Source organism: Leopardus geoffroyi, chromosome C3 (genome assembly GCF_018350155.1).
Source record: "Leopardus geoffroyi isolate Oge1 chromosome C3, O.geoffroyi_Oge1_pat1.0, whole genome shotgun sequence".
NCBI classification, from domain to species: Eukaryota; Metazoa; Chordata; class Mammalia; order Carnivora; family Felidae; genus Leopardus; species Leopardus geoffroyi.
The window spans coordinates 26,945,700-26,973,062 of record NC_059338.1 but is presented as its reverse complement, the minus strand read 5'-3'; the positions used below and the strand labels follow the sequence as shown (position 1 = coordinate 26,973,062).

Here is a 27,363-nt window from a genome sequence, read left to right as displayed (position 1 = left end):
TGTGAACCCGACTGACCCCCTCTGCTCCCCCGCCCCCCCTTTCTCCTCCTCCTCCTCCCCCCCCCCTTTCCCATAGGCTTCCTAGGTGAAGGGGACGCTGTCACCAAAGCCATTCAGGATGCTCGACAGCTGCTGCATGGCCACAGTGGGACCTTAGAGAGCTCCCCCAATCCCCCCTTCCGCAAGGTATGGGGGGCCTCCCTGCACTGGGGCAGGGCGCAGGGAAGGTTGGGGGCTGGGGTTGAAGACTCGGTCTGAGTCTACTGGAGGGATGGCTGTGGGGTGATGCAGAGGGGCCGATGTACAGATTTCGTCTGTCAACCCCAGGACCTCATCAGCCTGGACACGTCCCCGGCTAAGGAGCGGCTGGAGGAGAGTTGTGTGCACCCCCTCGAAGAAGCCATGTTGGGCTGTGACATGGATGGTGAGGGCCCAGGGCGTCGGGCTGATGGGCGGGAGGACCCAGGTCCGCTTCCTACAGGGGCCAGGGTGGGTCAGGTTGTGTCTCTCCCCAGTGCCTTTTCTCCCACAGTCTGTCTCTGAGGTCCCCTCCCGTGTCTGTCCCTTGTCAGTCTCTGGGTCCCTGGCTGGACCTCTGCTGAGGTCTTGCTTCCGGTGTCCCTGGCTGCGTGGGAGCCTCCCCGTCACCCCCTAGTGGTCAAGTAAGGGAGGTCTCTGCCAGCCCTACCCCAGAGGGGCTGCGCTGCCTGGCTGACTCCACCCCTGTCCCCCAGGCTCCCGCCACTTTCCTGAGTCCCGGAACAGCAGCCACATCAAGAGGCCCATGAATGCCTTCATGGTGTGGGCCAAAGATGAGCGAAGGAAGATCCTCCAAGCCTTCCCGGACATGCACAACTCCAGCATCAGCAAGATCCTTGGTAAGGGCCAGTGGGTAGGGGCTCTCAGGGCTCCAGGGCCCATGCCAGCAAGACCTGGTGGCAGGAGCCAGCTGGGTTTACCTGGGGCTTGCTGGGCGACCGTCCCCGTCACGCTGAGCTCCAGAGGAGTCTGGTGGGGTGTGGGGGTCAGGCAGGAGGACGTGGGGCAGCTGGGTCCTGGGGTGTCATACCATTGTAGAGTTGTTCTGCACCCCAAGAACTGAGGAGTGTGGTAATGTGTGTATATATTCTTTAGGCCCTGATCTCTCCCTAAGCTGTTCTGTTTGCCTGGACCTTTGGAGCTCTGGCTCTGGCAGGAAACAGGGAAGATTGGTGTTCTTGGGCTGTCCCTAGAAAGGTGTTTTGTTTTTTAATATTATATATTTAATCTGTACATCCAACATGGGGCTTGAACTCATGACCCCAAGATCAAGAGAAGTTGGATGCTGTTCTGCCTAAGCCAGTCAAGTGTCCTAGTAGAAAGTTTTTTAATTTTTTAAAAATGTTTATTTTCGAGAGAGAGCACAAAGGGGGGAGGGGCAGAGAGGGAGGGAGAGAGGGAGACACAGAATCTGAAACGGGCTCCAGGCGCTGAGCTGTCAGCAGAGAGCCCGACGTGGGGCTCGAACCCATGAAGCATGAGATCATGCCCTGAGCTGAAGTTGCTTAAGGGACTGAGCCACCCAGGTGCCCCTAGTAGAAAGATTTTTTTTCAAAAATTGTGTCCTGATTGGAAGCCAAGGAGGCAGGTGTTTTCAAGACTGAGGCTCTTCTGTCTCTTGTGAACCAAGAGTTCACAAGGTAGTTTGTCCTCAGCAGGGGGCCTGGGGTTGGCTGCTCTTCCGTTCATGCAAATCACGCAGACCAGAGGCCTCCCAGAAGTTGCTGGGTAGTTTGGCATGTGGTTACTCCGTATATGGACACCCATATACATGCCAGCTTCATTCATTCATTTGCTCAACTGGACATCCGAGGGGCACCCATGTTGGGCCGGGTCCTTGCTAAATGCTTGCACATCTATCACCTAGTCGACCCATCTGGGGACCAAAGTCTTGGGGCATGCAGGGGGCTGGGGGTGGTCAGCCAAGCCCAGCGCTGACTGCCTGCCCCCCACCCCCACCCCTTGGGGGCCGGGCCAGGCTCCCGCTGGAAGTCCATGAGCAACCAGGAGAAGCAGCCCTACTACGAGGAGCAGGCGAGGCTGAGCCGGCAGCACCTGGAAAAGTACCCGGACTATAAGTACAAGCCTCGGCCCAAGCGCACCTGCATCGTGGAGGGCAAGCGGCTGCGGGTGGGCGAATACAAAGCCCTGATGAGGACCCGGCGCCAGGACGCCCGCCAGAGCTACGTGACCCCGTGAGTAGGCCCTCCGTAGGCAGCTGACCCCCTGTGCGTGTGCCCGTGCCCCTGCTGCTCTTGTGAGTGGCCACTAGTGTGTGGCGTGCATGCCTTTGAGTGTGACTCCAGCGGTGCTGTCTGTCGGCTTGGAGCATCGATGTGTGTGGGCGTTATCTGTGTCTGCCTGGGCCTGCGTGTGTGGCCGCAGGGGTGGCCCGGTGGCTCAGGGTATAGGATTGTAACTGACTGTGGGAGACTGGCCACGTGTACCTGGAGAAGCGTGCCTGTGAATCACAAACAATAAAAAAAAAACTCAAGGGTACTAAGAATGAAGGTGCTTATTATACAGAGGATTCCCGACTTGACAAAAGCAAGCACCTGCATGGATTCTTTTAAACGGGGCTCCTCCCCCCACCCCCGGCCCCTGCCCCTGTCCCCGGGCATTGAAATATAGAACCTCCAAAAACTAGATTCACACAGGAACCTCCAGGAATAGCTGTTGAACACGCTCGGGTTCCCGGGCCTGCATGTGTAAGCATGTGTCCGCTGTTGCGGACAATGAACTTGGCCGTCAGCAAGCAAGCCAGGTGGCTGTGTGCGTGTCTCAGAGCCGTAAGGGTCTTGGGGGGGGGGGAGGGCATGCCCTGAAGCAGGCTGGAGGGGAGCTGGATTGGGGGCGCAAAGTGGGGGTCCATCTGCCTGCGTGCTGCTTCTCTGCCCCCGCAGCCCCCAGGCCGGCCAGCTGCAGATGAGCTCCTCCGATGTCCTGTACCCTCGGGTGGCAGGCGTGCCCCTGGCTCAACCCCTGGTGGAGCAATATGTGCCCCGGAGCCTGGACCCCAACATGCCCGTCATCATCAACACTTGCAGCCTCAGGGAGGAGGGTGAGGCCACAGAAGACAGGCACTCGGTGGCTGACGGCGAGATGTACCGGTACAGCGAGGACGAGGACTCGGAGGGCGAGGAGAAGAGCGACGGGGAGCTGGTGGTGCTTACAGACTGATCCCGGCCCCAAGCCGATGGGCACAGCCAGCCGGCCTGGACTACGTTGGTACTTGGACATGCCCGGGAGACGGGCACAGCTGTGCACGTGTAGATAGCCTCCTGAGGGGAGATGCCCCACCACCTCCCCTGTGGCCGCACCCGAGGAGCTGCTGGCTGAGGTGGGCAGGACCTGTAGAGTGGCGATGGGCCGAGCGCCGTGGCCCTTGGGGCTCGTGGCCAGCGGACACTGTGTGACCCTCCCTTCCTGCAGGTCTATCACCCCAGGGGTATGGCAGCTCCAGACCTGTCCCCCTAGGGCCACGCGCTTGGTTTCCATTCTTGTCCTGGCTGGACCAGCCCCTGTAGGACCAACCCCCTCCCTCCCACGCCCCTCCTCACGCGCCCCCCCCCCCCCCTCGCCACCAGATCGCTCCTCTATCATAGGAACACTTTGTGCAGAAAGGTCTGGCTGTCCCTCGCTGTCTTTATATCTCCTGCCCAGCCTGTTGTGCCTCTGGCTGCTGGAAGTGTGTGTGCGTGTGTATATGTAGGTGTGTGCACATGCTCGTGTGTGTATTTCCATCCGCTCATTCATTGCACAAGGTATTTATTGAGTGCCTGCTGTGTGCCAGGCACCGTTGCTGAGTTCCTGTGGGTGTCTCTCTCGATGCCACCTCTTGCTTCTCTGGGGGCCTCTTCCTGTGCTTCATTGTCCCCAAATTGCTACCTCTTTGTCAGTCTGGGTGTCTCAGGTTCTGTGTGTCCTTGTGTTCCTGTCCTTGTTTCTCTGCAGGGCTGTTCTGTCTCTGTCCCTTTCTTGGCCTCGGCCTCTGCCCCTTTTGACATCGCTGGTCAGCCTGGGTTTCCGTAAGGCCCCTGGTCAGTCCCTGGGCCCACCAGCCGCCCTGACCTCTCCTGACCGTCCCTTCACTCCCTCCCCGACTCTGCCCTAGGGTTGGTTCCCACAGAGCCATTTTTAGCTCCAAGCAATGTGGGAATGTGTTCAGCCTTCAAGGGCCTCTGTCTTGGTGCCCCAGTCCCTGGTCCCAACCTGAGTGCCAGGAGTTGGGGACAGGAGGATTGATGGAGAGTAGGGCTCCCCCCGTGGCAGCTGGTGAGTAGGGAGTGGGAGGGGGGCTCCATTCTTGGGAGGGGTCAGCGAGGGGAAGAGGGCCTCTCCACCAGCCTTCTCCTCTCCCCTACTAACACTGGGGACCTCACCTCGGCTCCTCCTGCTCACTTGGGACAGGTCATTTCCCTAAGAAAATCACATCCCGCTGGCACCTGACTCCAAAGATCCAGAACAGCCCTTGGATCAGGGTGGGAAGGGAACCCCAAATCCCACAGGGGCAGATGTGGATTCTGGGCCTGCCCCCCATCTTCTCCCTGCCCCCCCCCCTTCCCTCCAGCCCAACTTCTCTCCAGGCTGTTTCTTTTTTTATGACTGTAAACATAGATAGTGCTTTATTTTGTTAATAATAAGATAATGATGAATAACTTAACCAGCACATTTCTCCTGTTTACACTTGGGGGATTTTTTTGTTTTCTGTTGGCATAATAAAGACAGACCATTTCAGAATCTGGCCCTTGTGCGGGGGAGGGAGGGAGGCTGGCCCCGGTCCAGAATTTCTACATGTGCCGCCAGCCCAGCCACCACTGCCCCCTTGTGGCGACACTGGGGAGCTTCGGGCCTGGGACCTGGGAGGCCAGGGAAGACCAGACCAAGCCTCTGGAGTGACTGCCACCACGCACAGAGCCTGCACTGCGAAGACACTGCCCCGGCCTCAAGGAGGTAAGCCAGACCCTCCACAGATTGCCCACCCAGATCCTAAAAAAGGCAGTAGCGAGAGCACTGTAGGGAGTCAGGGAAACGTGGGTTCTCTCTAGAAGTAGCCACGTGGCCTTGGCAGAGGGTCCAGTGTCCCCTCTGGGCTTCATCATGCTCATCTGAAAACACCGAGGCTAAGCTTTACCCACGATTCTTGTCCCCTTGTGGAGAAGGAGCCCTTTGAAAATCTCATGAAAGCTGTGGGCCCTCATCCTGGGCTCGGGCCATCCACATGAGCCTTCTCCCATGTAGGAGGCCCCCAGGATACTGATTAATGAAGCAAGGGAGCTAGTGATGTGCTTCAGGGCTCTGCGACCTCCGGTTTTGAAGGAGGATTTCAAACATGTATCTAAGAGGACAGTCCATTGGACTTCAAAGGGCTGATAACCAACTTTCAAAGTGCATATTGATAATGATTGATAAACAGACCAACTCTTAGGGTCAAAAATTAATCCCCTTAAGGTGGAATGGAGCAGCAAAGCTGAAGGGCAATTCCAGTGGAAGTTAGATTGGGGTTGGATTAAGAGAGGTTGTGTGTTCACAACCAGGGAGGTGGTAGAAGTTAGATGTGGTTGATTCCGTCAAGGAATGAAGTCCTGGCCTTTTGATCTAGGGAGGGTCCTGGCTACTGGCCTTTGCTGGTTTTTCCCAGCCTACCTTCCCGGAGCTTTGGGTCTCCTCTCCTTGTCCTCACAACCCCCTGTCCTCTCCAGCCTCGCTGGCCACCCAGGGAAAGACACAGATGGTCCTCCGGAAGAGGAGCGTGGCTGACTGTGGCGCCTGCCCTCTAGCGGTCAGGGGGGAGAATTGCTCATCATCTTAACTTCCTCTGTCCTGGCCTCCCACCCTCCGGTCCACACCACCCCGCACACTGTGTTCCTAACCAAATCAGGGCAGTCCGTCAGGACCCTCCCAGCCTGGCTCCCTCTCACACCCTGCCTGCCAGTCCTGAGTTCGTCTCCCTTCCCTCTTCCCAAGTCCTCTGTGGCCTTAGGGGAGACTGAGGCCAATAATGTCCTCCTCCTACTATAGGATCCCTTATCCTGCCCTCCTTTCCAGCTGCTGGATTCACATGCCCCACATCCTCTTAGGATGGACAGAGCCCTCCACGAAGACCTCTGGTTGGAGCCCTGTCTCCCCGAGAGGCACCACAGGGTCAGGTAGGCAGGGAGGCTGGGAATAGAAGATGCTGGTCAGGACCAGGGAGGCTGGGGCGTGAGCCTCTGCTCTGCTCTGTCTCCTACAAAGGCCGAGGGTCTGAGCTCCTGCTAGACCCTAAGGAAGGTCTGAGGAAGTGGAGCCCTGCCCTCCCCTGGAGTTGCCACAGCCTGGCCCTTGGAACCAGGGGGCAGGGGTGCTGGTTAGTCTGGGGTGGCAGTGAAAGGATAGGACTCCAGGCTTTGAGGGGGAGGGGTGTCCTGAGCTCCCCCCTCCCCCCACCTGCCCACTCCCCTGGAGAACTGGAGCAATGAGGATGTTTTCTCCAAGGCAGTGAGATGGTACCTGCCAGCTTAAGTCCTTTGGTGCAGCTGGTGGCCAGGGCTGTAGGGGCACAGGATGGTACCTGGGGGGCCCTGTCCCAGCCAGCTCCTGCTCACCACTGCAAACCGTCTCCAACGCTGTGACATCAAGGCCCCAGGAGGCTGGGAACGAAGCTGCCTTCACAGTGGTTATTTCTGCCCTCAGCTCCAGAGGTGGCTCTGAGAGGAACAAGGAGGGTGGGCACTGCCATTTAGTTCACGAGAAGGCCCCGTGCATGAGCACCTGACCCCACGGTACCCCTCAGGGGCCCTACCTGCCCAGCCCTGGCACAGTCCCCAGGCCGGGGCACATCCTTCCCCGCGTCCTCCGTGACTACCCTTCCTGGGCTTGGGACGGCTGTGCCTGGGGGCCCGGCCCTACTGGATCACCGTGACCTTGAAGGCCCCAGCTGCTGGGGCCAGCTCCGCTCCAGCGGTTGCCATGGCATCCGGTACTTTTGTCGGCAAAAGCCAAACAGCCAGAGTCTACCTGGCAGGCGGCCACTGCTGTTGCCACCCTTAAGGGCACTGGGTACCTTCTGGGGGGCCACGGAAGGAGTGCAGCCATAGCAACCTGGGCTGCTCAGAGGGGGCAGCCCCGCTCACCTCGGAGCTTCTCTCCCGCCCCTCTGGCCTTGTGAGAAAGTGACACCTCGGGTCCAGAAATCATCCTTGCGGGCTAGCCAGCAGGACAGCACCCTTCCCCCTCAACAGCTAGGAGCCAGCGGTGGCCCGGGAGGGAGTCTCGAGTGCTCCCCCTCCAGGGTCTCACTGCTTCACCCCCTGCCAGGAAGCCACAGCCTAACTCCCTGGTAGCAGCACCCTCCTGGGGTCACTTCTAGCCAGACGGTCAAAGGCAGAAGAGCAGGGAAACCAGCAGGCCAGGCCTCGGCGAGCCAGGTGCACGGAGACCGGGGTGGAAAGACCATGAAGAAGCAGGTTGCAGCACCCTCCGACCCCCACTGCAGGAGAACTAGTCATACCCTATACATCAGATCCTCACCATAGGCACTCAGACACCAGAGTGGTCCAGAAATGGCCATTTTAATGCAGAAAACCATGAGAATTTACAAATGAGTCACTTTTTGGGCCAGAGCCAGGAGGCCATGAGGGCAGAAAGGAGGTGGTGGCGGTTGAGAAGCTGGGGCCATGAGCTCAGCACCTTCACGACCCCTCCGACCCAGGCCCTCGTGTGCCCGGGCGAGCCCTGGAGGTCCCCCGGCCCCTGCCCCTTAGCGCCCACTAATTTCCTAGTGGGAAGACCTTGGGTCAACTTTAGGACCGAAGGTAGACAAATCTTGGAAATGAGGGCCTGGAGGGCACAAGGCAGGAGTCTGCTGGCTGCTGTTGGCCACCCCACCCGTTGCTCCACCCCCTGGGGCCAAGCACGAAGCAAAGCCGGGCTGTGGAGCCCCAGGACATCACCCCTCCCGTGCCTTCCCTCCTGGTGGGTGGCAGAGGGACCGAACACAAGCAACGGAGCAACAAGGGGGAGGGAGGGGAGCATGGGTCCTGGGGCTGAGGTCTGGGAAGGGGCTGTTTGACTGGATCTGGCTTGGAGAAAGGGAGGGATCTCAGATGAGGCGGCTTGGGGGGGAGCCGTCAAACCCAGTTCTAGACCATCCCCCCAAGCTATGTACATCCATCTGTCAGAGATGGCATGATGCTGGTTTGGGTTCAGCACCTCCCACGTGGGGCATGCAGGGGGAGATGGGCTGGAGGCTCAGGGCACTGGAGGTAGAAAGGAGCCCTCCCACCTTCCCCTTTCCCCTAAGCCAGGAAGGTCAAAGACACATCTAAGGCAGCCCAGATTCCAGCATGGCCCGAGGCCGTGAATACTGGGCTTCCCAAGGGGTGGTTGTGGTCCAGGCCCCCCCCCCGCCGACTACAGGCACTTCCCCAATCCCCCCACCCCACCACCCCCGAATCTGGCAAGGTGAAGGGGACCCCCCAGAGCCTGGCAAGGTGAAGGGGACCCCCCAGAGCCGGGGCGTCTCAGCCCCTCCCAACAAAAGAATGTGGTCTCCAGCAGCTTCCCCTGGGGGCAGGGGCGGAGCCTTCGCCCTGGACACCCACCTGTCCCCTCTCCCACCTTGTCCGAGGGCGCGGACCCCAGAGCAGAAGTGAACCCTGGAGCACAGGTCCTGCCAGGCATGGGTAGGGGAGAGATGGGGAAGCTGGTCACTTTGGCATCTCCAAGGCTGACACCTGGGGCTTCACCTTGAAATACTGGTGGAATCGGATCACTGCATACCTGCCAGGAGACCAGAGAGCCTGGAGTGAGAAGAAAAGCCACTGGGCCCCACTGGGGGCGCTCACACCACAAGGAAGTCTCACCAGCTCAACCCCAGGGCAGACGGATGTTTTGGTTTTTTTTTTTTTACTTCAACTATTTTATTTTTCTTCTTAGACTGGAGCCGCTCTTCCCCAATTTTTATTTTTTTTAAGAGTTCAGCAGTGTTAAGTACATTTATATTGTTATGCAACAGATCTCTGGGACTTTCTCGTTTTGCAAAACTGAAACTCTGTACCCATGAAGCAGCAACTTCCCATATCCCCCTCCTCCCAGCCCCTGGCAACCACCCCTCCACTCTGTTTCTTTTTTAAATTTCAAGCAAACTCCACCGCACAGGTGGGGCTCGAACACACAACGCTGAGATCAAGAGTCACAGGCTCTAGTGACTGAGCACCCCTAATTTATTATTAACTAATTTAGTTATTTCATGAAAGTGGAATCCTACGGTATCGATCTTTGGGGGACTGGCTTGTTTCACTTAGTACCATGTCCTCAAAGGTCATACGTTGTAGCACGTGACATGATTTCCTGTCTTTAAAAGGCTGAGCAATATTCCATCGTCGGTGCATACCACATTTTGTTTATCTACTCAGCCATCCACGGCTGCCTCCTGGCTGTTGTGAATAATGCTATCAACATGGGCGTGCAGGTATCTCTTTGACACCCTGCTTTCCATTCTGGCCACGAACCCAGCGGTGAGAACGCTGGATTGCACAGGAACTCTATTTTTAACGTTTTAAGGAAGCACAGCATGGTTCTCTCCAGCAGCTGCACGGTTTTACGTTCCCCCCAGAAGTGTCCAAGGGTTCCAATTTTCTGCGTTCTCACCAACACTGGTTTTCTGTTTGATAGCAGCTGTCCTGACGGGCGTGAGGTGACAGCTCACGGTGGCTGTGCTTTGCATTTCTCTAATTGTTGTGAACACTGTGAAGCCAGGTGGGGGGAGGAAAGGGCAAGAAGACTGGACCAGAATGGAGGACAGAAAGGACTCCCAGTCCTTAGGGACATCTGTACCTTACACGGTGGAGCCAGCGGTCAATATCCAAGTATGGTTTCAGTACAGATCCTAATACATCATGGAAGGAGGTCCGACAGCCCACACAGTAAGCGCTAAACCCTGAGTGACCTCACTGAGCCACCTCCACTCTCTGGAACTCTGTCCCCTCCGTTACGGAATGGACAGTTCCATTCAGCGCCAGGCCCCGTGGCTACGAGAGCTGGCAGGAGAGCAGGGGCAGTAAAAGAGGTCGTAGGACGTAGTAGGAAAAGCAGTCTCCCACCAGGCACGAGGGGAGGGTTCGAGAACTTCCACTTTCAGAGTGGTACTCTCGGCTCACGTGTTTCCCCTAGAGTGGTGACCTCACCGGCTACGGGCTGGCTGGAATGGGAGCAAGTTAGCAGACCAGAGGACGGGACTTTGGATGCTCTCTCTGGCCTGTTCTCTGCCCCCACGCCCTCGGCTCAAGCTTTTCCTTTCCCCCCACTCTCTGCCGCCCCCACTTGGCCCCTGCACTCACCTGAGGAAATCAAAGTCGATGGTGGAGAACTGGTTCTGGATGAGGGCCCAGAGTGCCCAGAAGAAGTGAGACGCCTGGAAACAGACCAGAGTCAGTCAGCAGGGCAATCACCCACTGCTGTAACGGACCCCACGCAGCTAGAGGAAAGTCACTCTGGAAGACACAGAAGTAGGCTGCTGGCGGAGACACGATGGGGTCTCCCCAGCACAGGTCAGGGGAAAATCTTGGAGGTCAGGTCACCGGACGGCATTTGGGGGCTTCGCACCCTTGGGAAAAAGGTGGAGTCGATTCTACTGCCCCAGGAAGGGGTCGGCAGGGTGGTGCTTCCAGGGCCCTTGCTTGTCCCCCAGCCTGGACAACGCCATCCCTGGCTTCTCCCCTGCCCCGGGGGGAGTCTCCTGGGGTCTTCAAGGCCAAGGTATCCAGGATGAAATGAACCCCTGCACCAGATCACAGGCCCAGTCCCGTGGTCATCAGGAAAGACCCCCTTAACTGTCCTTCACCCCTTTCCCTCTTCTGTCAGGAGGTGGGTTGGGTTGGAAAAGGAGTGATGTGTGAACAAGAAGTCCTGTGTCTGGGCTTTGACTAAGCAATCAACTGCTCTCCCCAGGGCCAGAAGCACCCTCGGGGCCAGGCCACAGCAGTGACATTACTATCCCAGGCCCGGGCCCCCTACCCCCACCCCATGTCCTCTGGGGTTGGCTACACAGCCCCTCCCTCCGCTTTGCAGGACCTTTCATGGGTACAGACCAACTAACAAGTACAAATGATTACGAAATGGTAGCAAGAGAAAGGCATAAGCGGAAGAGTTCAGAGGAAGAGCCTGATGGAGAATCAGTTTTGTGCCAACGAGGGAAACAGGAGGCAATCCCGAATGACAGGTAAGAGTCTACTTAAGCTCCACTGAGGTATTAGGAAACCCGGAGCAGTGGGCTTGTCTTCTTGCTTATGCAATGGCTGGCATTACTAAGCCTAGCTGGCAATCCCCTGGACACACGCCACGGAGACCTGGTACCCTGGATGAATGCCACTCAACATCAGCTCAGTACCGTGTGAGCAGGAAGAGCCTGACGGGAGAGGCTTACACAGAGTTCTGAGTCAGCAGAGGTAGTGAACAAGGAGGATTAGAACTGACATTCCTGATCTTCTCCAAAGGCAAAGGAAAAAACAAAACAAAACAAAACACAAGCATTTAACTGCAGCATGAAAGGCTAGAGAGAACTACTTCTCCAAAAGAGAGAACTGCTGAAATAGGAAGCTGGGGTCTTTCTTGGAAGTCTTTCCTTGGGAAGAGGAGAAAGACCTGATGGGGTAGGGAAAAGCAGGGGACAGGGCATCTCGGTAAGATGGGGATGCCCAAGAGGGCGTCTAGGTGGGGTTCGGGACCATATGCTGGGGCCCCAGGACCTCACACCTAACCCCGGGCTCTGCTTCCTCCGCCACAGGCTGTGACAGGGTGGGAACCGCGGGTGGGCCCCTCCCTCCCCTGCCCTCTTCCGGGCTCAGGCACTCACCAGGGCAAACTTGTTGACTTGCACATAGAGCCTCTCCACCTCCCTGGGGGTCACGGCCATCCCCTTTTGAGCCTGTAGGTAGTAGCTCAGCCACTGCAGCTGGGTGTCCCGCCCAGGGTACCGGCAGTAATCGACCTCATTCACACCTGATGGGGAAGGGGCCGCAGGCGGTTGCTGGGGGATGGGCCCACCTGGGGGGTCCTCCAGCTCAGATGTTCCCTGCTCCCCTCAGCACCTCCATGTGCTTTGCCCCGAGGGGCTGTGCCCAGGAAGACAGCCTCTCGACCACCGAACTTGGCTAATGTGTGCAGCTTTCCGTGGGCTGGAGGAAAGCACAGAGACACCATCTTGGGTGGGCCGGGGAACCTCCCCCCCCCCCCATCCCCACCCCCACCCAAGACAGCATCACTGTACCCGGTGCCCTTTACAGAACTAGGGCCCACAGGAGGTGCTCGGTCACAGCACCGCGTCTGCATCCTCATCTTCGGTCTGTTGCTAACTAACCTTGCACGAGACCTCCCCTCCCACTGGCCTAGGCCCCTTCCTTTTGGACGTCTCAGACGCTGCTTCCTACACCAGTGCTGAGCTGGCCACCTGAAAACATCACCTAGAGAGCTTGGTAGAAACAGATTCCCAGGCATCTCTACCCCCTTCCCCCCCCTCCAATTCTCCAGAGGATTCGGAAATGCATCCGGGCTTGGAACCAGATGGCTTCGATTCCTTCCGGTCCTGCCCTTCCTTGAGTCCTCAAGCTGCCAGCCTGATCCGCACCAGCCATATCCTGGGCATGGTGGCAGAGGCCTTGGCTTCAGAGCTGGGACAGAAAGCGGCGGTTCGTTTTAAGACAGGACCAGGACCCGGCCACCTTCCCCATGGTCTCTTCCTTTCCTTTCCTTCTTGTCTTTCCCAAGCTTCTCTCCTATTCCTGGAGAAACACAGTCTCTGGGGCCCCGAGAGTATGGCTGGAAAAGAAGCTCCTTGCACAGTTGTAGAAACTAAGGCCCAGAGAGAAGAAACCTGCGCCGGGTCACAGAGCCAGTTAGAGGTGAATTCAGGGTTGCAACTCTTCTCTCCTACTTTCAGTACTGGGTCTCCCTGCTCCCAAGAGCCCAGGAGCTCCCCGCCTGGCTCCCAGTCTCCTTCCCCGCCCTCCTCCTTCCCCCATGCTAGGATCTGCCTCCTTCATTCTCAACTTGGGGGCAGGATGCAATCTGTCCCTTTGGAGAAATTCCAGCTGGACTTTGCTCTGTGTGGTGGGTGAGGAGGGCTTAAAATGCTTAAGAGATCGCCCTTCTGGAAAGGCCAGTGGGTCTGGCAGCCGAACACTCACAGGCCCAGGGCCCTGCCGGTGTCAGCCTCTGCTCTGCGCCACACCCCACAGCGTAGCTGCTCTGCCCAGCTGAGGCCCCCTGGTCCCTTGGGTTCCCAGATGCAGCTGGTGGCCACCCCAGGGAGTCACAGCCTCAGGTGCAATCAGAGCTTGACAGACTTGGTCACCTGAGGTTATTGAAGGGACACGGTTGGCCAGGATTGGGCCCGGGAGTGGCTGAGGCTGGGCCAGGTGGCAGCTTTACAGCTGGCCTGGGTGTGCCTCACCTGTCCTAAGCCACAGGGGCTGAGCACACCATGCATCCCACACTGTCAGCCTGGTGATGTCCCTCCAGCCCCAGGGCCCAAGCTCCATCCACGAGTTGCCTCTTTAGCCCCAAACTGTTTCACAATTAAGCCCTCCAGCTGGCAAAACCTACCCCGCTCCCTTTACACAAATGATGCGATTGTACACACTGTGCCTTTACTGAACAATTGGCCACCCCTACGAAACACCCCCCGCCCCCGTCCTCCATTCCTGCGCCGGTCTCCCTTCGCCGCCGGAAGGCCTCCCTGCCTGACATCAGCAGCCGATGCCAATATGATGCTTAGCGTGTGCTACACTCGTGTGTGTATCTCACACTGATGCTACGAAGCGGGCACTAATAATATCTCCACCTTACAGAGGCACAGAGAAGGTAAGTAACCTGCCCAAGGACCACACAGCGGGCAAGCAACAAAGCTAGGATTTGAACTTGGACAGTCAAGTGGCAGAGTGTATACTTTTAACTAGCTCCACCTAGATTATTCTCATCAGGCCACTAGCTTATTCTGCTCCTTATCCACAAGCGGGATCCTTATTCACAATTGTGCAACAGGAAGCTTGGGCAGGCAGGCAAGCAGAGACTATGGTTGTCCTGTGCTGGCCCAGCTGGCATGGGCTGTGTCTGCCCAGAGGAAGGAGTTGTTTTTTTGTTTTTTTTGAAGATTAAAAAAAATTTTTTTAAGTAATCCTCCACACCCGATGTGGGGCTCAAACTCACAACCCCGAAATCCAGAGCCACGCGCTCCACTAACTGAGCCAGCAATGTGCCCCGGGGTTTTTTTCTAACTCACACGCCAAGCCGAGTATCCTCAGGGATCCCACAGAGGGCACATTTTCCTGACTTGTACCAAACTGCCATATGGGCTAGCAGGGGTCTGCTCTGTGTATGTGGGTCCAGCCCCCACCATGAGATCTGGAGCTCCCTCCAGGCAGGCTGTGCCTCCCCCAGACGAGTTGTGAGATTTGGGAGGACAGGGGCTGTTAAGCCTCCACCCAGCAAGTACACAACCCCCCCTCTCATGCTCACCCTGGACCTGGCCTTCCTTCATAAGGAAGGCAACTTGGACAAAGACCAAATGGTAATTAATACCCTTCTTACCTGCAAACTCATTGAAATGGTTGCCAATGTCAAAAGCTTGGTAGTTGTAGCCGGCGTACTCATAGTCAATGAACCGTACATGGCCTACAAGGTAGAAGAGAGGCAATAAAAGTTGGTCCCAGGAGACAGGGAAACAGGGCCAGGGCACGTTTCCACGGGCCTCTGGAATGCACCCACTGACTCTCGCTGGCCTCCGCAGCAACCCGGCCTAACACATCCTCCTCGGAGGTAATCTTCTAAGCTGTTTCTTTGTCCATCTGCCCTCCCCCTACCTCTGGCCATCCCTCTCACACAGGGGGACCCTCACGCTCTGCTCATCTAAAGGCATCTGTCCTCAGCATGGCTAAGGGCCAGAAATAAAGGTAAGTACTTCCTAGGGGTGGAGCTCTCATTAGGAACACAGGAAAGTTCTGGCTCCATGAAGGTTTGGGTCATCCAAGAGGTCCTTGGAACCCCAAAATGTGGTCAGAAGGAATAGCTCAGGTGTCCTAACACTGAGGACCTCTGCAAACCAGGATTTTGAGTTCTTTTTTGGCAGAGGTTTCTAAGGGGAAATTTGTTTTCCTTTTTTTTTAAATATTTATTTTTGAGGGAGAAAGAGCATGAGTGGGGGAGGGGCAGAGAGAGGCGGGAACAGAGGATCCCAAGTGGGCTCTTCGCTAACAGCAGAGAGCCCGATGCGGGGCTCAAACCCATGAACCACAAGACAATGACCTGAGCCGAAGTCAGATGCTTAACCGACAGAGCCATCCAGGCGCCCCCTTTTCTTAGATCACCCTAAGATCTAAACTAGAAGGTCTCCTTTTGCTCGTCCAAGTGCCAGTCTGAGGAACAGAACCTCGAAGGCGGCTGATCGATCAGCCTGAGCCCTGCTGCTGTCCAAACAGACCCAGAGAACTGTACCTTTGGTGCTGTCATAGATGATGTTCTTGCAGAGCAGGTCATTGTGACAAAACACCACAGGGGAATCCAACTGGGACAGGTGCTCCTTCAGCCAGGCCAGCTCCCGTTCCAACACCTCCACCTTGGGGACATCTGCAGAAAGGCTGGGCAGTGGTAAGAAAGGTGGCCGGTGAGGGGAGGGCTGATAGGAGACAGGTAGGTACTTGGCCTCAAGAGCCCTGAGCTCTGGCCTTATCACTACCATTTACCGCAGAGGGGCCCTGGACAAATGGCTCACCCTTCAGACCCTCACTTTTGTCATCTGTAAAATGGCACTAGGGCTTTCTGATCTCCTGACTTCCTGTAGTTACCCTAAGAAGCTTATTAAAACATGGGCATAAGAACATTTCGCAAAGCATAGAAGTGCCTGAGCCCACGGCATCCCTGCTACTTTGTGGAAGGGATAGGAAGGTAAGGAAGGAGGCAGAGAGAGAGGACAGGAGGGGAGAATGAGCGTCCGCATTCAATGATTCCAGACTAAGACAACAAGGGCAGAGGGGAGAGCTGCAAACAGGCCTGTCTTAGCGTGCTAGAAGATTCCTAGAGGAAGGTGTAGCTCCCTAAAACTAGACAGTCTGTGGAGGCGTCACAGGGCCCTGTGGAGGGGCTGGCCCACTGGCATTCGAGGAGGCAGAGGTATGCCCTGGTATGTCCCCCTCCCTCTCCAGCGGGTGGTGTCACAGGGGGAAAGGACCAGAGAGCTCATAAAGCCTAGCTACTCAGCTCAGAGAGAGACCACTCAGGCCCACTTAAGAAAGCAAACAAACTGCGTCTTGGGCTCACTCCTATAAGACCAAGGGAACATTAGGGCCTTTCAACCCAGCACTCGCTCTGTAGCTCCCCAGCGACTCGTCCCTTCCGCCTGGAAGTACGAGCGTGTGCTTCCTCGACCCAGGCCAGACTGTGCATTCGTGGGCAACTTGAGGGCGGGAACAGAGATGATGGAGGTCACCCCTCCTCTGTGCCCTGCCCCGACCCGCCGCACATGACGCGCCACTGCGGAAGGAAACACGCGTGGAGAAGTGAACGAATGGGTCGATCAGGGCTGGTAACAGAGGCCATGCCCTCACTGGTGAGGGCGCACCGTGCTGGGATGCTCTGAACTTTGGTCCCCAGGAAGCACACAGGTCTGTGCACACTGAAGAACCAAATAGTTAGCACAGCCCTTGAAACCCCAGAACCACCAGTGGGTGGAAGAGAGGAGGCTGGGGTTTTATCTCCTGTTCTATCTCCATGTATCTCCTGTTTGCTTTCTTATCCAGAGCGGCCAGAGTATGTGCAGGAGGAGGAGAATGGGATACGTCCTCCTGATCCTCCCAAAGGAGGCCCCGTCACTCCCTCACCCGGTCCAGAGGCTGAAACATGGCAAAGAGCGTTTAGCAGGCATCCCCCTGTCCCCATGGAGAAGGACAAATGGCAGGCTTCAAGAAGGTCAAAACTAAAGAGGATCTTAGGCCTCTAGGCCAACTCTATGGGGAAACTGAGGCTCATGGAAAGACAGAGGCTCTCCAGCTTCCAGAAGTCTCTTGCACAGCTGAACCCTCTTCCTCCTCACCTAAGACAGGCAATCCCCAGCCTGTCCATGGATCCAAAGTCAAGTCGAACCTCCTAACCGTGAGGGCCTCGGTGCCCCTGTCAGAGGCTCTGCAAAGGCCCGGCAAAGGCCAGAAGAATCTGTTAATGGGGGGTGATCTGGGGGAGGCCTTCCTTTATCCTCACTGGAGTTTATCTGTGTTGACTGGTCTGCATAAGATGCGTTTCAATCTTGGCTCTCCTTAAGAAGATACCTTTTAAGATTTTTTTCCCTTGGTCCAAGACCATCTAAAGATAAGAATTAGGAGGCTTTCTTTGGTTTGGCCAGGTCTCAGCCTGAAAAACATCTTTGACATCTAAGATACCTGCTGCCCAGGCTCTGACCTCTGCCTGACCCCCACCTTACCCACCCCAAGGCCACGCAGATGGTTACTGTGGGAACAATCCAGGCCTCCTATCTCCCTGGGCAGCCTCCCTTGGCCACCCTGCTTCCCTCCCCTGAGAACTTGAAACTCCGCCAGCTTTTGCTACCTTCAGCCCGGACACCACTAGACTCTTTCAAGGCTGTGTGGTTGGCAGAATAGTAATGACCAGCGCATCACAGAAACCATCACACCTCAGGCAGACTGTCCCCTAGAGGCAGCAGGAGGGGGACGCAGGGGCTGCAGGGCCCCCAGGGAAGCCTGGGGGTTCCTCCTGATGAAAAAACTGCTCCCTGCCAAGTGTCCTCAGCTTTCAGGATCGGGGGGGGGGGGGGGGGGGGAATGTACCCACAGTAGGCTATATGCTGGAGCTTCCTGGCCCATCACCTTTGCCCTGATAGCACTCAGCCCACCCAAATCTCCTCCTGATGCCCCCAAAGCAATGATTGCCGCCCCCATTGTCCCAGCCACCCCAGACACCTCTATGCCCAACCAAATACCAAGGCTATCAAATATATTCCAAGTCTCTGACTCACCCCCCATTTTCCATCCCCCCCCCCCATGAAGCTGCCCCAGGGCAATGTTCCTAAAAATGTGGTTCCTTGATCCCCCGCCTCAGAATCACCCGAGGAACCTGGCAAAGGCAGAATTCTAGGGTCTAACGCAAGACCTCCCAGTCAATCACCAAGGTCAGCCAGGGCCGGAACCTGCGTTTAGCAAGCACCCAGGGTAATGCTATGCTCAAACGTGGGGAGCCCTAGTTCCAGATCTTGCCCATTCAGTTTCAACACTCCCCAAGCTGGCCGCCCCCCTCAAGTCCCTATCCCCGCTTCCCCAAATCCCACCTGATGCTGTCCTTTACAACGCAGGAGGGCTTTCTTCCTAAACCACAGTCGTGGTCCCTGGCTCAATGACTTCCCGCTGCTAAATGAAATCCTGGCTCCTGAACCTGGCATGGAAGGGCCCTCCCAGTCTAGCTCTAACCCACCTCTGCAGCCCCACCTCCCGTAGCCCTTCCGGATCCCTCCTGAAGGCCTGCTCCAACCACCCGCAGCCACTCGTCACCCATGAGCCAAGCATATTTCTCCATCTCCTCCAGCCCGAGTGGCCTCCCTTCCCAGCTCTGCCCGCTACCTCTGCCGAGAAAACTTGCCCCGGTTCTCCCACCCCGCACGCATTATACACCCGGGCTTCTTTGGTAGCTATGCACAGGCAGGTCCTATGTACCCTTGCTCCTTCCTAAGGTTCCTAAGCTCCTTGAGGGCAGGGCCAATGTCAAAGCCATGGTTTTCGTTGTTTTAAAATCCCAGTCAACGTTTGGGAAACGCAGGACTAAACCTGGGTTATTACCCTGTGACTGGAGCTCAAGAGCTCGGTCTTGTCCAGGTCACTGCTCAGTACTACCCGTGTGGGATAGGTCAGGCAGTTTAGGGCAGGCACCATCCCCAAAAGAGGCTCTGAGAAGTTAAACAACTTGATTTGTCTGAGGTCAAAGGTACGACAAGAGCAAAGGTAGTTGGTCAGTTCTTCTCCAGGGACCACCCTGTTCCCAACAAGGTCACCCCTGAAGGTTACACGGTGACAGTACAGTCAAAGGAAGCTGAGGTGGCAAGGGTCATGCCCGAGCACCCAACCTGGACTCCAGCCCTTGAGCTGCCACTGACCTTGGACAAGCCCCATCCCCTTCTCCAGACCTCAGTTTTTCCATCTGTCAGATGAAAGTGGTGGGTTACATGATCAGAGGGTCCTGTTGACTTAGACACCCCAGGATCCTGCTCTCTGTGTGCTGTTTCAGTCCTAAGGGGGTAGGCGACTCTTGTCCCAGAGATAACATTTGGCATAGAAGGTCTGAACGTGGGCCATCCTGAACAAATAGTCCTAAAGCAGTGCTTGATAATCATTAAATGGGAGGATCCAGATAAAATCGTGCGTGTGTGTGTGTGTGTGTGTGTGACACATGATCGGGATCGAGTTAATTATTGTCCTGTCATCTGAGAGGAGGGAAGGAGATACCTTCCCCCCAAACCTCTTCTGTACCCTACTCCCATGAACCTCTGGAACAAGGGTGATGTTCAACCCAGCAGGGAACATGGAGGGATCAGAGACTCACTACTGCCTTTTCCTGGAGGGGGCAGGGGGGACACTCTTCTTTCCAACTCCCCATGGCTACTCCAGCACTCGAGGGTATGTTGGGGAGCCAGGTACCTGGAGGCTAAAAGGACTCCCAAGTTGCTGGCCAGAGAGCCTCCCTTGCTGTCTGGGAACCCTGTCTTAGCTGGGGAAAGGCAATGCTGGGGATGAGTAGAGCACCCCTTCCTTGGAAAGAGCAGGGAGGACACTACAAGCTGTCAGTTTGAATAAGGTGGGAAGCAGGGTCCCCAGAGGCACATGGGGACAAGAGGCGTCCAGGCAAGTAGCAGGAGTCTTGATGTCCCAAGGGCTTGTCAACTGATGAGCTGAGTTCTTCTGACTGATCATGAACTCAGCCTCACCCCGTTCTCAGAGGCTGGGTTCTCCCTACTCGTTGCTCAGGAGTCTGCTTAGGTAGAAAGGGCCCTGGGCTGGGAAACAGAACCCTGCCTGGGACGAGCCTGACACTGGGTAAAGCTCTGAGCCTCAGTTTCCTTTTAAGTAAAGGGGAAGACAGTCCCTAACCCCGGTCTCTACTGCAACCCGAAGACTCAAGGAGAAATGAACACTTAGGTGTAAAACTGGGGATCTGAGTTCCTGAGATCCGGTCAGTCGGCTCAGCTCTGCTTGGAGACAGACAGAGCAGTCAGGACTGAAGCCCCTCAACCTCCTGGTGGGGTCGGATGGAGCCTAAAGAACGGAGGCGGGATTGCATTAAGGCGGCAGAGACAGAAGCAGCCTCGAACCCTCCCAGCTCTTTGTACCTGGGGTTGATCTCGTTCTTCACGAGGGTGAAATAATTGTGCATCTTGTGCCAGAGGGTGGGCTTGGGCAGGCTGCCGTTGGCGTGGATGGTGTGAATCTTTGCCATTTCTAAGGCGATTAGCCTGCAGCAGAAAACAGGAGGGGTACAGTATCAGCATGGGGCAAGCCCATCCCAGCTCGGCCCCTCCTGACCAGAAAGGGGGCCTCCAGGGTCCATGGTGGGGCTAGCCAGAGGGCCGAGTATGGAACTATCACAGATCCTTTAGGGGCTTTCGCTCCCGCAGAAGGCAAGTCTGGGCAGAAGGCATGAAAAGGAGATAAGGCCTTTGGCCCGGGAGCACCCTTTCCAGAACCAGAGCTGGGGCTGCCTCAGGGAGCAGGAAGGCAAAACAGTGGGCCGTTGGCCACAGGTCAATGACCCTGCCCACCCCCCCCCCCCCCAGGGTCACGTACCCACAGCAACCCCTGGGGACAGAGAGGTCACCTGGGGATGGGGGGAGTGGCCCTCCTCCCTCCTTGGACTCTGATCCATGCCCTGGGTGGGGGGGGGGGGGGGGGAGGTGAATGCAGGGCACCGAGGGATCAGGGGGTGGTGATGCCAGGCAGGGAAGAAATGGCTGCCTCTTATCAGCCTGGCCAAGGTGGGGAGGGGAGCAGGCTGGCCCAGGGCAGCCCCTTCCTCTGCGGCAGGGAGTTGATGCTGGCGGCCGGGTGCCAAGGACGCAAAACAAACCAGCGTTCTATTTTCAAGTTCTCCTGTGGACATTATCCAAGGTCCCGGGAAAGAAGGAGGGGGCGGTAGGGAAGGCTGCTGGGAGAGGGTGGGGGTGGATGGAAGACTGACCGGTCAGAGAGGGAGGGCCTTGATAAGGACCCCAGCGTCTGAGGCCCTGCATCCCAGCTGGGCTCCCCCAGTCCCCTGCCAGCTCTCCCTTCTGGAGCCCCACCCCCCACCCGGCTGCCAAGCCTCCAACATTCAAGCTTCCTTCGCCTCTGCCTGTTGCTCGAATAATAATCACTGGGAAAGACAACAAAGGCATTGGCTGTTTGAAACCTTGTTACTGAGCTATTCCAGGGACACCCCTCCCCTTGCCAGGTCCTGGGAAGGGGCAGGCCATCACCCAACAGGATAACAGGGCAGTCTAGGGGCTCCTCCGGAAGCCCCCAAGGCTCCCACCTCCTAAAGGGTGGAGGGGGCAGGGGGCGTGGCAGCCACCGGGTGGGTGAGAGATGAAGGCTGTGCTTTCAGAGGCTAGAGGCCCTGGGGCAGGAGGGAGCCGGCCAGGGTTTAGGCAAGGCAGGGAAACAGACCTGAGACCCTAGCCTTCCCTTCCCAAAGGAAGATTCCGACTAGAGCCTGAACAGAGCCTTTCCTTGAATATCAATAGGGCTGTTGTCTGGAGAAGCAATGAGAGTAACCTCAACACTCAGCATTTTTATGCTGCAAAGCCCCAGCAGGCAGAGGTTAGGAGGTGGGGGTTCAGGAGAACATGGGGAAGTGGCTCCCAAAGGCCTTTCCCTCTTTGCCTCTTCCTCAGATATCCACCTTCACTCTAGAAAGATTGGAAAATCATCAAGGAAGAGCCTACCTCCTACACCTATCCCAATTTCTGGCTCTCTCCCAAACGTAAGATTGTTACCGAACCTAAATCCATCTTCAATCTTCCTTACAGTGATCTTTGTCTCCGTGAGAGAGTGAGTCACGGCACCAGATTCACAGAGGTGGCCTGAGACTGGGAGTGATCTGGTGAGGACACAAGACTGAAGGAGAGCTGGGAGGATAGGGTGGGAGAAGCCAGGCCAGGATTCCCCAGGCCCTCACCCTGCTCTGACCTCCTATCTTCAGGCTGGGTGCTCAGCCGGAGCCTGAGAAGGCCACTGTGCAGGTCTGTATGTCCCCCTACCTACAGACAGACAGACACGTACACATATAGATAAAACATACACCGGGATGTAAATAGCCCAGGGCCTGACCAGCCCCAGAGGCAGTGAGCACTGGAGGGGAAGGCATCTCAGAGTCCCTTCTAAGTCCCTTGAGGGCCTGCCAGGGGTTCTCCGCAAATAGGGCCAGGTGCGCTTACTTGGGGTTAACTGGGTAACAGGTGAGGAAGCAAAGAAACTTCTTGGTCTAGTCCCTAGGTGGGTTTTGATTGTTTCCCCCTTGGTATTTGGAAGGCTCCTTCCCTTTGGGTGGGACGGGACTAATCTCAGAGATCCCAGGCAGACCTCTGTGATGTGCTGCTGTCCCCAGTATCACGAGTCAACCTCACCCTGCCTGGGACCCTGCCGTAGTCTGAGCACTCTGCACGCGGGTGTGGTACAGGGGGGAGGAAGGCGGATTCTGCCTCACATCCCTGCCCAGAATGGTTAGAGGAGAGAAAAGGCACTATGGGCTCCTCCTTGGTTCTCTCCCCTTCCAGACCCTACAGAGGCATCCACGGGCCTTGAAGCTTAAGTCCATTTCCTGGGTCCTACACATCCAGGCATTGAATGGGAGAGGCTCCCAGGGGGTCAAGGGTTCTTGTGAGCCTCTGTAAGGAAACCTCGGCAGCTTCCCAAACCTGCGTTCCCACTCTGTCAGGGAACCCGGTAGAAGCTCAGACTAGGGGAGGGATGGTGTCTCTCTGGGCTGCTAAACCAGGCTCACCCTGGATACGGCCCATTCTCCTAGCGTGCCTGAGCCCCCGGCAGGAGGGGAGGGGCAGGAAACCCTGGGCGCTCTGGGGATTTGGCTCAGATTTCATTTCCAAGGCTCCAAGATGTTTCCAGGTCAGACATGGGGTGGGCAGAGAGCTGAGGCATGAGGTCAGGAAGCAGAGCCCTGCTGCGCTTAGGGAACCAGGTCCTTTGGTCCCAGGTTCACCAAATTCTCACTTGCCGCCCCCAAGAAGCAGTCACCCGCGAAAATCCATGCAAAGCTACCGCCCCTCTCTGCAGAGCAATGCACAAAAACGCGCACACATTTTGCAGTTTCAGGAAGTTCACAGACCTTATGACTCAATCACGGACTCCCCTCCACACCAAGGAAGCTGGCCGAGGATTTCAAAGCCCAAGGCGTGAGGAATAGTAGAAATGAAGGGTACCCGGGGGGCAACCTTCTCACCTGAAGAGCCGAGGCTCCCGGATGTGCTCGGGCCCCAGGGCCATGCCCCGCATGTACTCGTAGCACAGCCCGTTCTGGAAGGTGCAGTAGAGTTTGGGGGCGCAGCCATGTGCTCGCAGCAGCTGGAAGTTCCTGACCTCATTCTCCCGGTCCACCAGCAGCTCCGTCCGCTCCCCGTACACCCGGACCAGCACACAGTCCCCCATGTCCTCCTCCACGTAGCAGGCCACCAGCTTGTTGGTGATGCCATCGGTGAAGCGCTAGCAGGGGGAGAGGGGAGCGCAAGGGTGCATGGGGCAGGGTCTCTGCGCTTGCCCCAAGGCTCCCCAGCCCAGGTGCTCATTTGAATGAAGTGAATGCCGAGCACAGCTGCACAGAAGCCCCCATCCTTCAGCCCTCTCACTTAAGCAAGAGCTCAGCATTGTGCCTTCTGTTCCTGATGCTTTACTCTGTCCTCGGTGCTTGGGGTACACTTAAGAGTTCGAGAACAAAACCAAAAAACAAAACCCAGGCCGCCTCATTTCTCCTGGGTCTGCCTCTAGTGGATGGGATTTGGCAGTGGAGGAACTCCCACACTCCTTGGTGGGTAGAAGCCCCCTCCCCCTATTTACTCCCCCATTCCTGAAAGAAACCTCTGTGGACCAGAATGTGGCCGGGGAGGGTCGGGAGCTGCCCGGGATGAGTACATTCCGACCCGGCTGCCTCTCTGCTGCTCTCACCCCATCCAGCAGCGGAGGCACGGGAGGTACTGAAGTTGGCACCCACACCCACCCCAGGGCTTTGGTGGTCAGAGCTCCTTGGGGCCTCTGAGCTCCAAACCAGGAGAGACAGTAGGCCGTGGGCTGGGGAGAACAGGCTCTCGGGGTAGGGTGACAAGAAGGAATGAACCATGGAATTTATGGGGCTTTAGAGGACACGTGAACCAATTCTAGGTGGGGAAAGTGAGGCGCAGGGAGAAGAGGGACTGGCTGGTAGCCTGTTCAACCTGTGCTGGAATTCACCTGGGACGTACCTGGTGGCTTGTGGGTCTTACAACCCAAGTGGGCCTTTTATTTTGAAAATGCTACCCACCCATCCCTTCCCCCAAGAGGTGTCAGCCTCTGCAGCTGGTCTAGGATCCTGGCCTTCCCCCATCCGGAAGACCTGCCCCTCCAGCACTGGCTGCAGGTGCCCCGCTCAGGACGCCTTCCTCCCGCCACAGGCGGCTCCCAGAGGGCCTGAGGGAGGGTGGGCAGGTGAAGACTCTTCAGAGGATGCAGATCAGCTGGGGAGTCTGCCTGAGGCTCCTCAGTGGGAGGCTCTGCCCACATCTGTGTCCCTGAGAATGTGCCCAGCTGGGGGTGGGGAGGCGCCCTGTGTGGGGGTGCTGAGCCGGAGCCTGGGGCGCTGGGGGCTCCGGGCTAGCCGGATTCTGCACGGTGGCTCCAGGGACCGGCAGGAACCGCTCAGAACCTGGAGACTTTGCTCCCACCGCCGGGTGGAGAAGGGGCAGGGATGTGTGTTTGTGTGGGGTGGGGGTGTGGGGGATGTGGGGGGGGGTGTCCCTTAAAAGTTCCTGCCTCCTCAGGTTTCAGTGCCGGCCGCGCGCGCTCCTCTGGGCAGCGAGGGGCACCCGCGCGCGGCGACAGGGGGTGGGGCCCTCGCGCGCAGCACGCTGACGGTGGGCAGGTGGACCTCCGGCAGCCCGCGAGCCCCGGGAGGAGGGGTGGGGGTGTGTGTGTGTGTGTGTGCGTGCGTGGGGACCGAGGGAAGTGGGAGCCTGGCTCTGCTTAGGGACCAGAACAGACGGAGCAAAATACATGCCCGGACCACCATTGCAACCCTGCCCTGCGCAGCAGCCGCGCGCCCCTGGAAGCGCCACCCGGAAGGATGGACGGACAGACGTCCACGCATCCCCGACAGGGCCCCAGCCCGGCCCCGCGCCCGCTCGGCTACCTTAGTCCGAACTTGCTCGGGCTTCCAATGTGGCCGCAGCTCCTGGATGAGGCGCAGGGCGCCCGGGAGGATGTCGTCCTGGTCCACGGATATGCCGAAGCAAGGGACGGCGGCGGCCCTCGGGGCGCCCGGCGGCTCCCGGCAGCCCGCGCCGGCCGCCGCCTTCTCCTCCATGCCCCATGAGCACTGCGGGCACGGCGCCTGCCGCCTCAGGTAAAAGGGCGAGCACGGCAGAGGAGCCGAAGGGGGCACAGCCATTCCCAGCAGCCCCACCCCCTCGGAGCCGCCGCGCGAGCGCTAGCCCCTGCGGGGGGGCCCGGCGCGGCGGTGGGAGTGGTAGAGGAGGGGCCAAGGGAAGTCCATGACTCAGGAGCCCGCTGCCCGCTCAGATCTGCGCCCGAAGCCGACCCGGGAACGCCGGGGCCCGCCGCGATTGTGACATCATCACGGGCGGCGGGCCGCGCGGGGCGGGGGCCCGGGAACGCCCCCCGCCCCGCCCCCGCCCCGGCCCGCGGGCCGCCGCGGACTCCGCGGCCGCCGCTACCTGGGGCGCGGGGCGGGGGGTGACGCCCTCGGGGAGGTCGTGACGCAGGAGGCGGGGCCTGGCTCGCCCCGCCCCGCCCGCCCCACCTCCCCTCCACCCGGGTCCCGGGCCCCGCCGCCGCCGGGGGCGGGGGGGGGGGGGGGCTCGCTCTCCGGCCTCTGAGCCGGCGGGGTGGCCGGCCTCCTTCCTCCCGGCTCGGCGGGGGCCGCTCCCCCTGGGCAGCCTGGGGCAGGGCCTGGGAAGGCCTCTTCCTGCGCCCCTACTCCAGCCTGGAGGATGGAGATCCGGCTGCCGCCAAGAGGTCGGCTTGGACTCGCCCACTGTGCCCTAGGTCCCTGTCCGCGGTCCCTGAAAAAGGAGTCCCCTGCTGCATCTCAAAGGCCCTTCCCTGCAGGAAGCCCCCCCAGGCAAATCCTCCCCCCCCCCCCCACCATGCATATACTCGAGGGAGAGGTGATGCATGTGGAGGGTGGGCGTGCCAATGGGAACCTCACTCATCTTCAGCCCAGGGGGGAGAACTCTCCTTGCCCCATCCAGGAAAGTGCCTACAGAGAGGGGGCCATTTTCCATTTCCCCAAGTTGTCCCTTCGACCTCTTCAGAAACGTCTCAACCGCAAGGCCCCTATCATTATTGCTGTCCAGAATCCAGCTCTGCCCAGCTGAACTTCCAGACAGTGGAACCGTTCTGTATCCGTGCCGCCCAGTGCAGTGGCCACTAGCTACATGTGACCGTCCAGCACTTGAAATATGGCTAGCGTGACACTTAATTTTAACTTTAATGTAAATAGCTATATGTGGCTGTCATATTGGCCAGGCACGATGGGGAGATGATGGGGAGGCATGCCTCTTTAAGGTCATGGATCCCCAGGATGTCCAGTTGGAAAGGGCACTGACTCCAACTCCGCCTTTTTGCAGTAAGGAAATAAAGCCAGGCAGGCAAGAGAATTCAGAGAATGGGGGTGGGGGGGTCCAAGGCTCAGATCCGGGATTCCGAACACAGGCTCATGCTCTTGGCTTTGCACAGGGACATTGCAGACAGCTCCTGCCTTTGGGAATCTGCCCTGGAGGGGCCTTAGGGTCCCACACAAGGTCAAGAGGTTGCAATTCTAGAGGTATGACATTTGCCGGGGCCTGGCTGGGCCATTCAGTGCTTCACTTTTTTTGGTCAAAAGAGGGGTGAACAGCTGCCATGAAGAGGGACAGCATCCATGGCCTCAGGTCGGTGTTCTCATTCCCCAACCTGGTAGCCCAAGGAGCAAGGGTGGGAGAAGACTTCAGCCTGTTGAGTCCCATGTCTGTGAGAGGGGTGGACGGTGTGTGGGCTGTGTGCTTGTGCACATGGCCCCTTGCCAGGGTGTCTCCCGCTTTGTACCTGTGGAAGT

General features: G+C 57.8%; 2 protein-coding genes and 1 long non-coding RNA gene across 6 annotated transcripts in view; 2 read left to right on the top strand and 1 right to left on the bottom strand.

The window, feature by feature from the left end:
* Positions 1–4,779, top strand: part of SOX13 (SRY-box transcription factor 13) — a 46,341-nt gene extending 41,562 nt beyond the window's left edge. For all 4 annotated transcript variants that reach the window (XM_045456344.1, XM_045456345.1, XM_045456343.1 and 1 more), the window contains exons 10-14: positions 77–186; positions 328–424; positions 735–878; positions 2,018–2,234; positions 2,943–4,779. In XM_045456344.1, the coding sequence (XP_045312300.1) occupies positions 77–186; positions 328–424; positions 735–878; positions 2,018–2,234; positions 2,943–3,219 (845 nt within the window). In that variant the 3' untranslated portion in view covers positions 3,220–4,779. The remainder of the gene's footprint in view (positions 1–76; positions 187–327; positions 425–734; positions 879–2,017; positions 2,235–2,942) is intronic.
* Positions 4,780–7,573: 2,794 nt separating this feature from the next.
* Positions 7,574–25,963, bottom strand: ETNK2 (ethanolamine kinase 2). Its single transcript, XM_045456349.1, has 8 exons — positions 25,438–25,963; positions 23,503–23,762; positions 20,399–20,521; positions 15,511–15,653; positions 14,608–14,691; positions 11,876–12,021; positions 10,362–10,435; positions 7,574–8,802 (listed from the first exon to the last, which is right to left on the bottom strand). The coding sequence occupies exons 1-8, from the start codon at positions 25,693–25,695 to the stop codon at positions 8,730–8,732; spliced, it is 1,161 nt and encodes a 386-aa protein (XP_045312305.1). The 5' UTR covers positions 25,696–25,963; the 3' UTR covers positions 7,574–8,729.
* LOC123586840 lies at positions 11,164–17,405 on the top strand. Its single transcript, XR_006706985.1, has 2 exons — positions 11,164–11,242; positions 16,812–17,405. It is a non-coding gene; the product is annotated as an uncharacterized LOC123586840 (long non-coding RNA).
* Positions 25,964–27,363: the final 1,400 nt, after the last annotated feature.

Bases quoted from the DNA above. Each gene is read 5' to 3' on its own strand.
- ETNK2 (XM_045456349.1), bottom strand. From the start codon at position 25,695: ATGGCTGTGCCCCCTTCGGCTCCTCTGCCGTGCTCGCCCTTTTACCTG. The intron at 23,763-25,437 runs GTAGCCGAGCGG...TCCCCCTGCTAG, and splicing joins CCGAGCAAGTTCGGACTAAG to CGCTTCACCGATGGCATCAC. The intron at 10,436-11,875 runs GTGAGTGCCTGA...GTCTGTTTCCAG, and splicing joins AAGTCAACAAGTTTGCCCTG to GCGTCTCACTTCTTCTGGGC.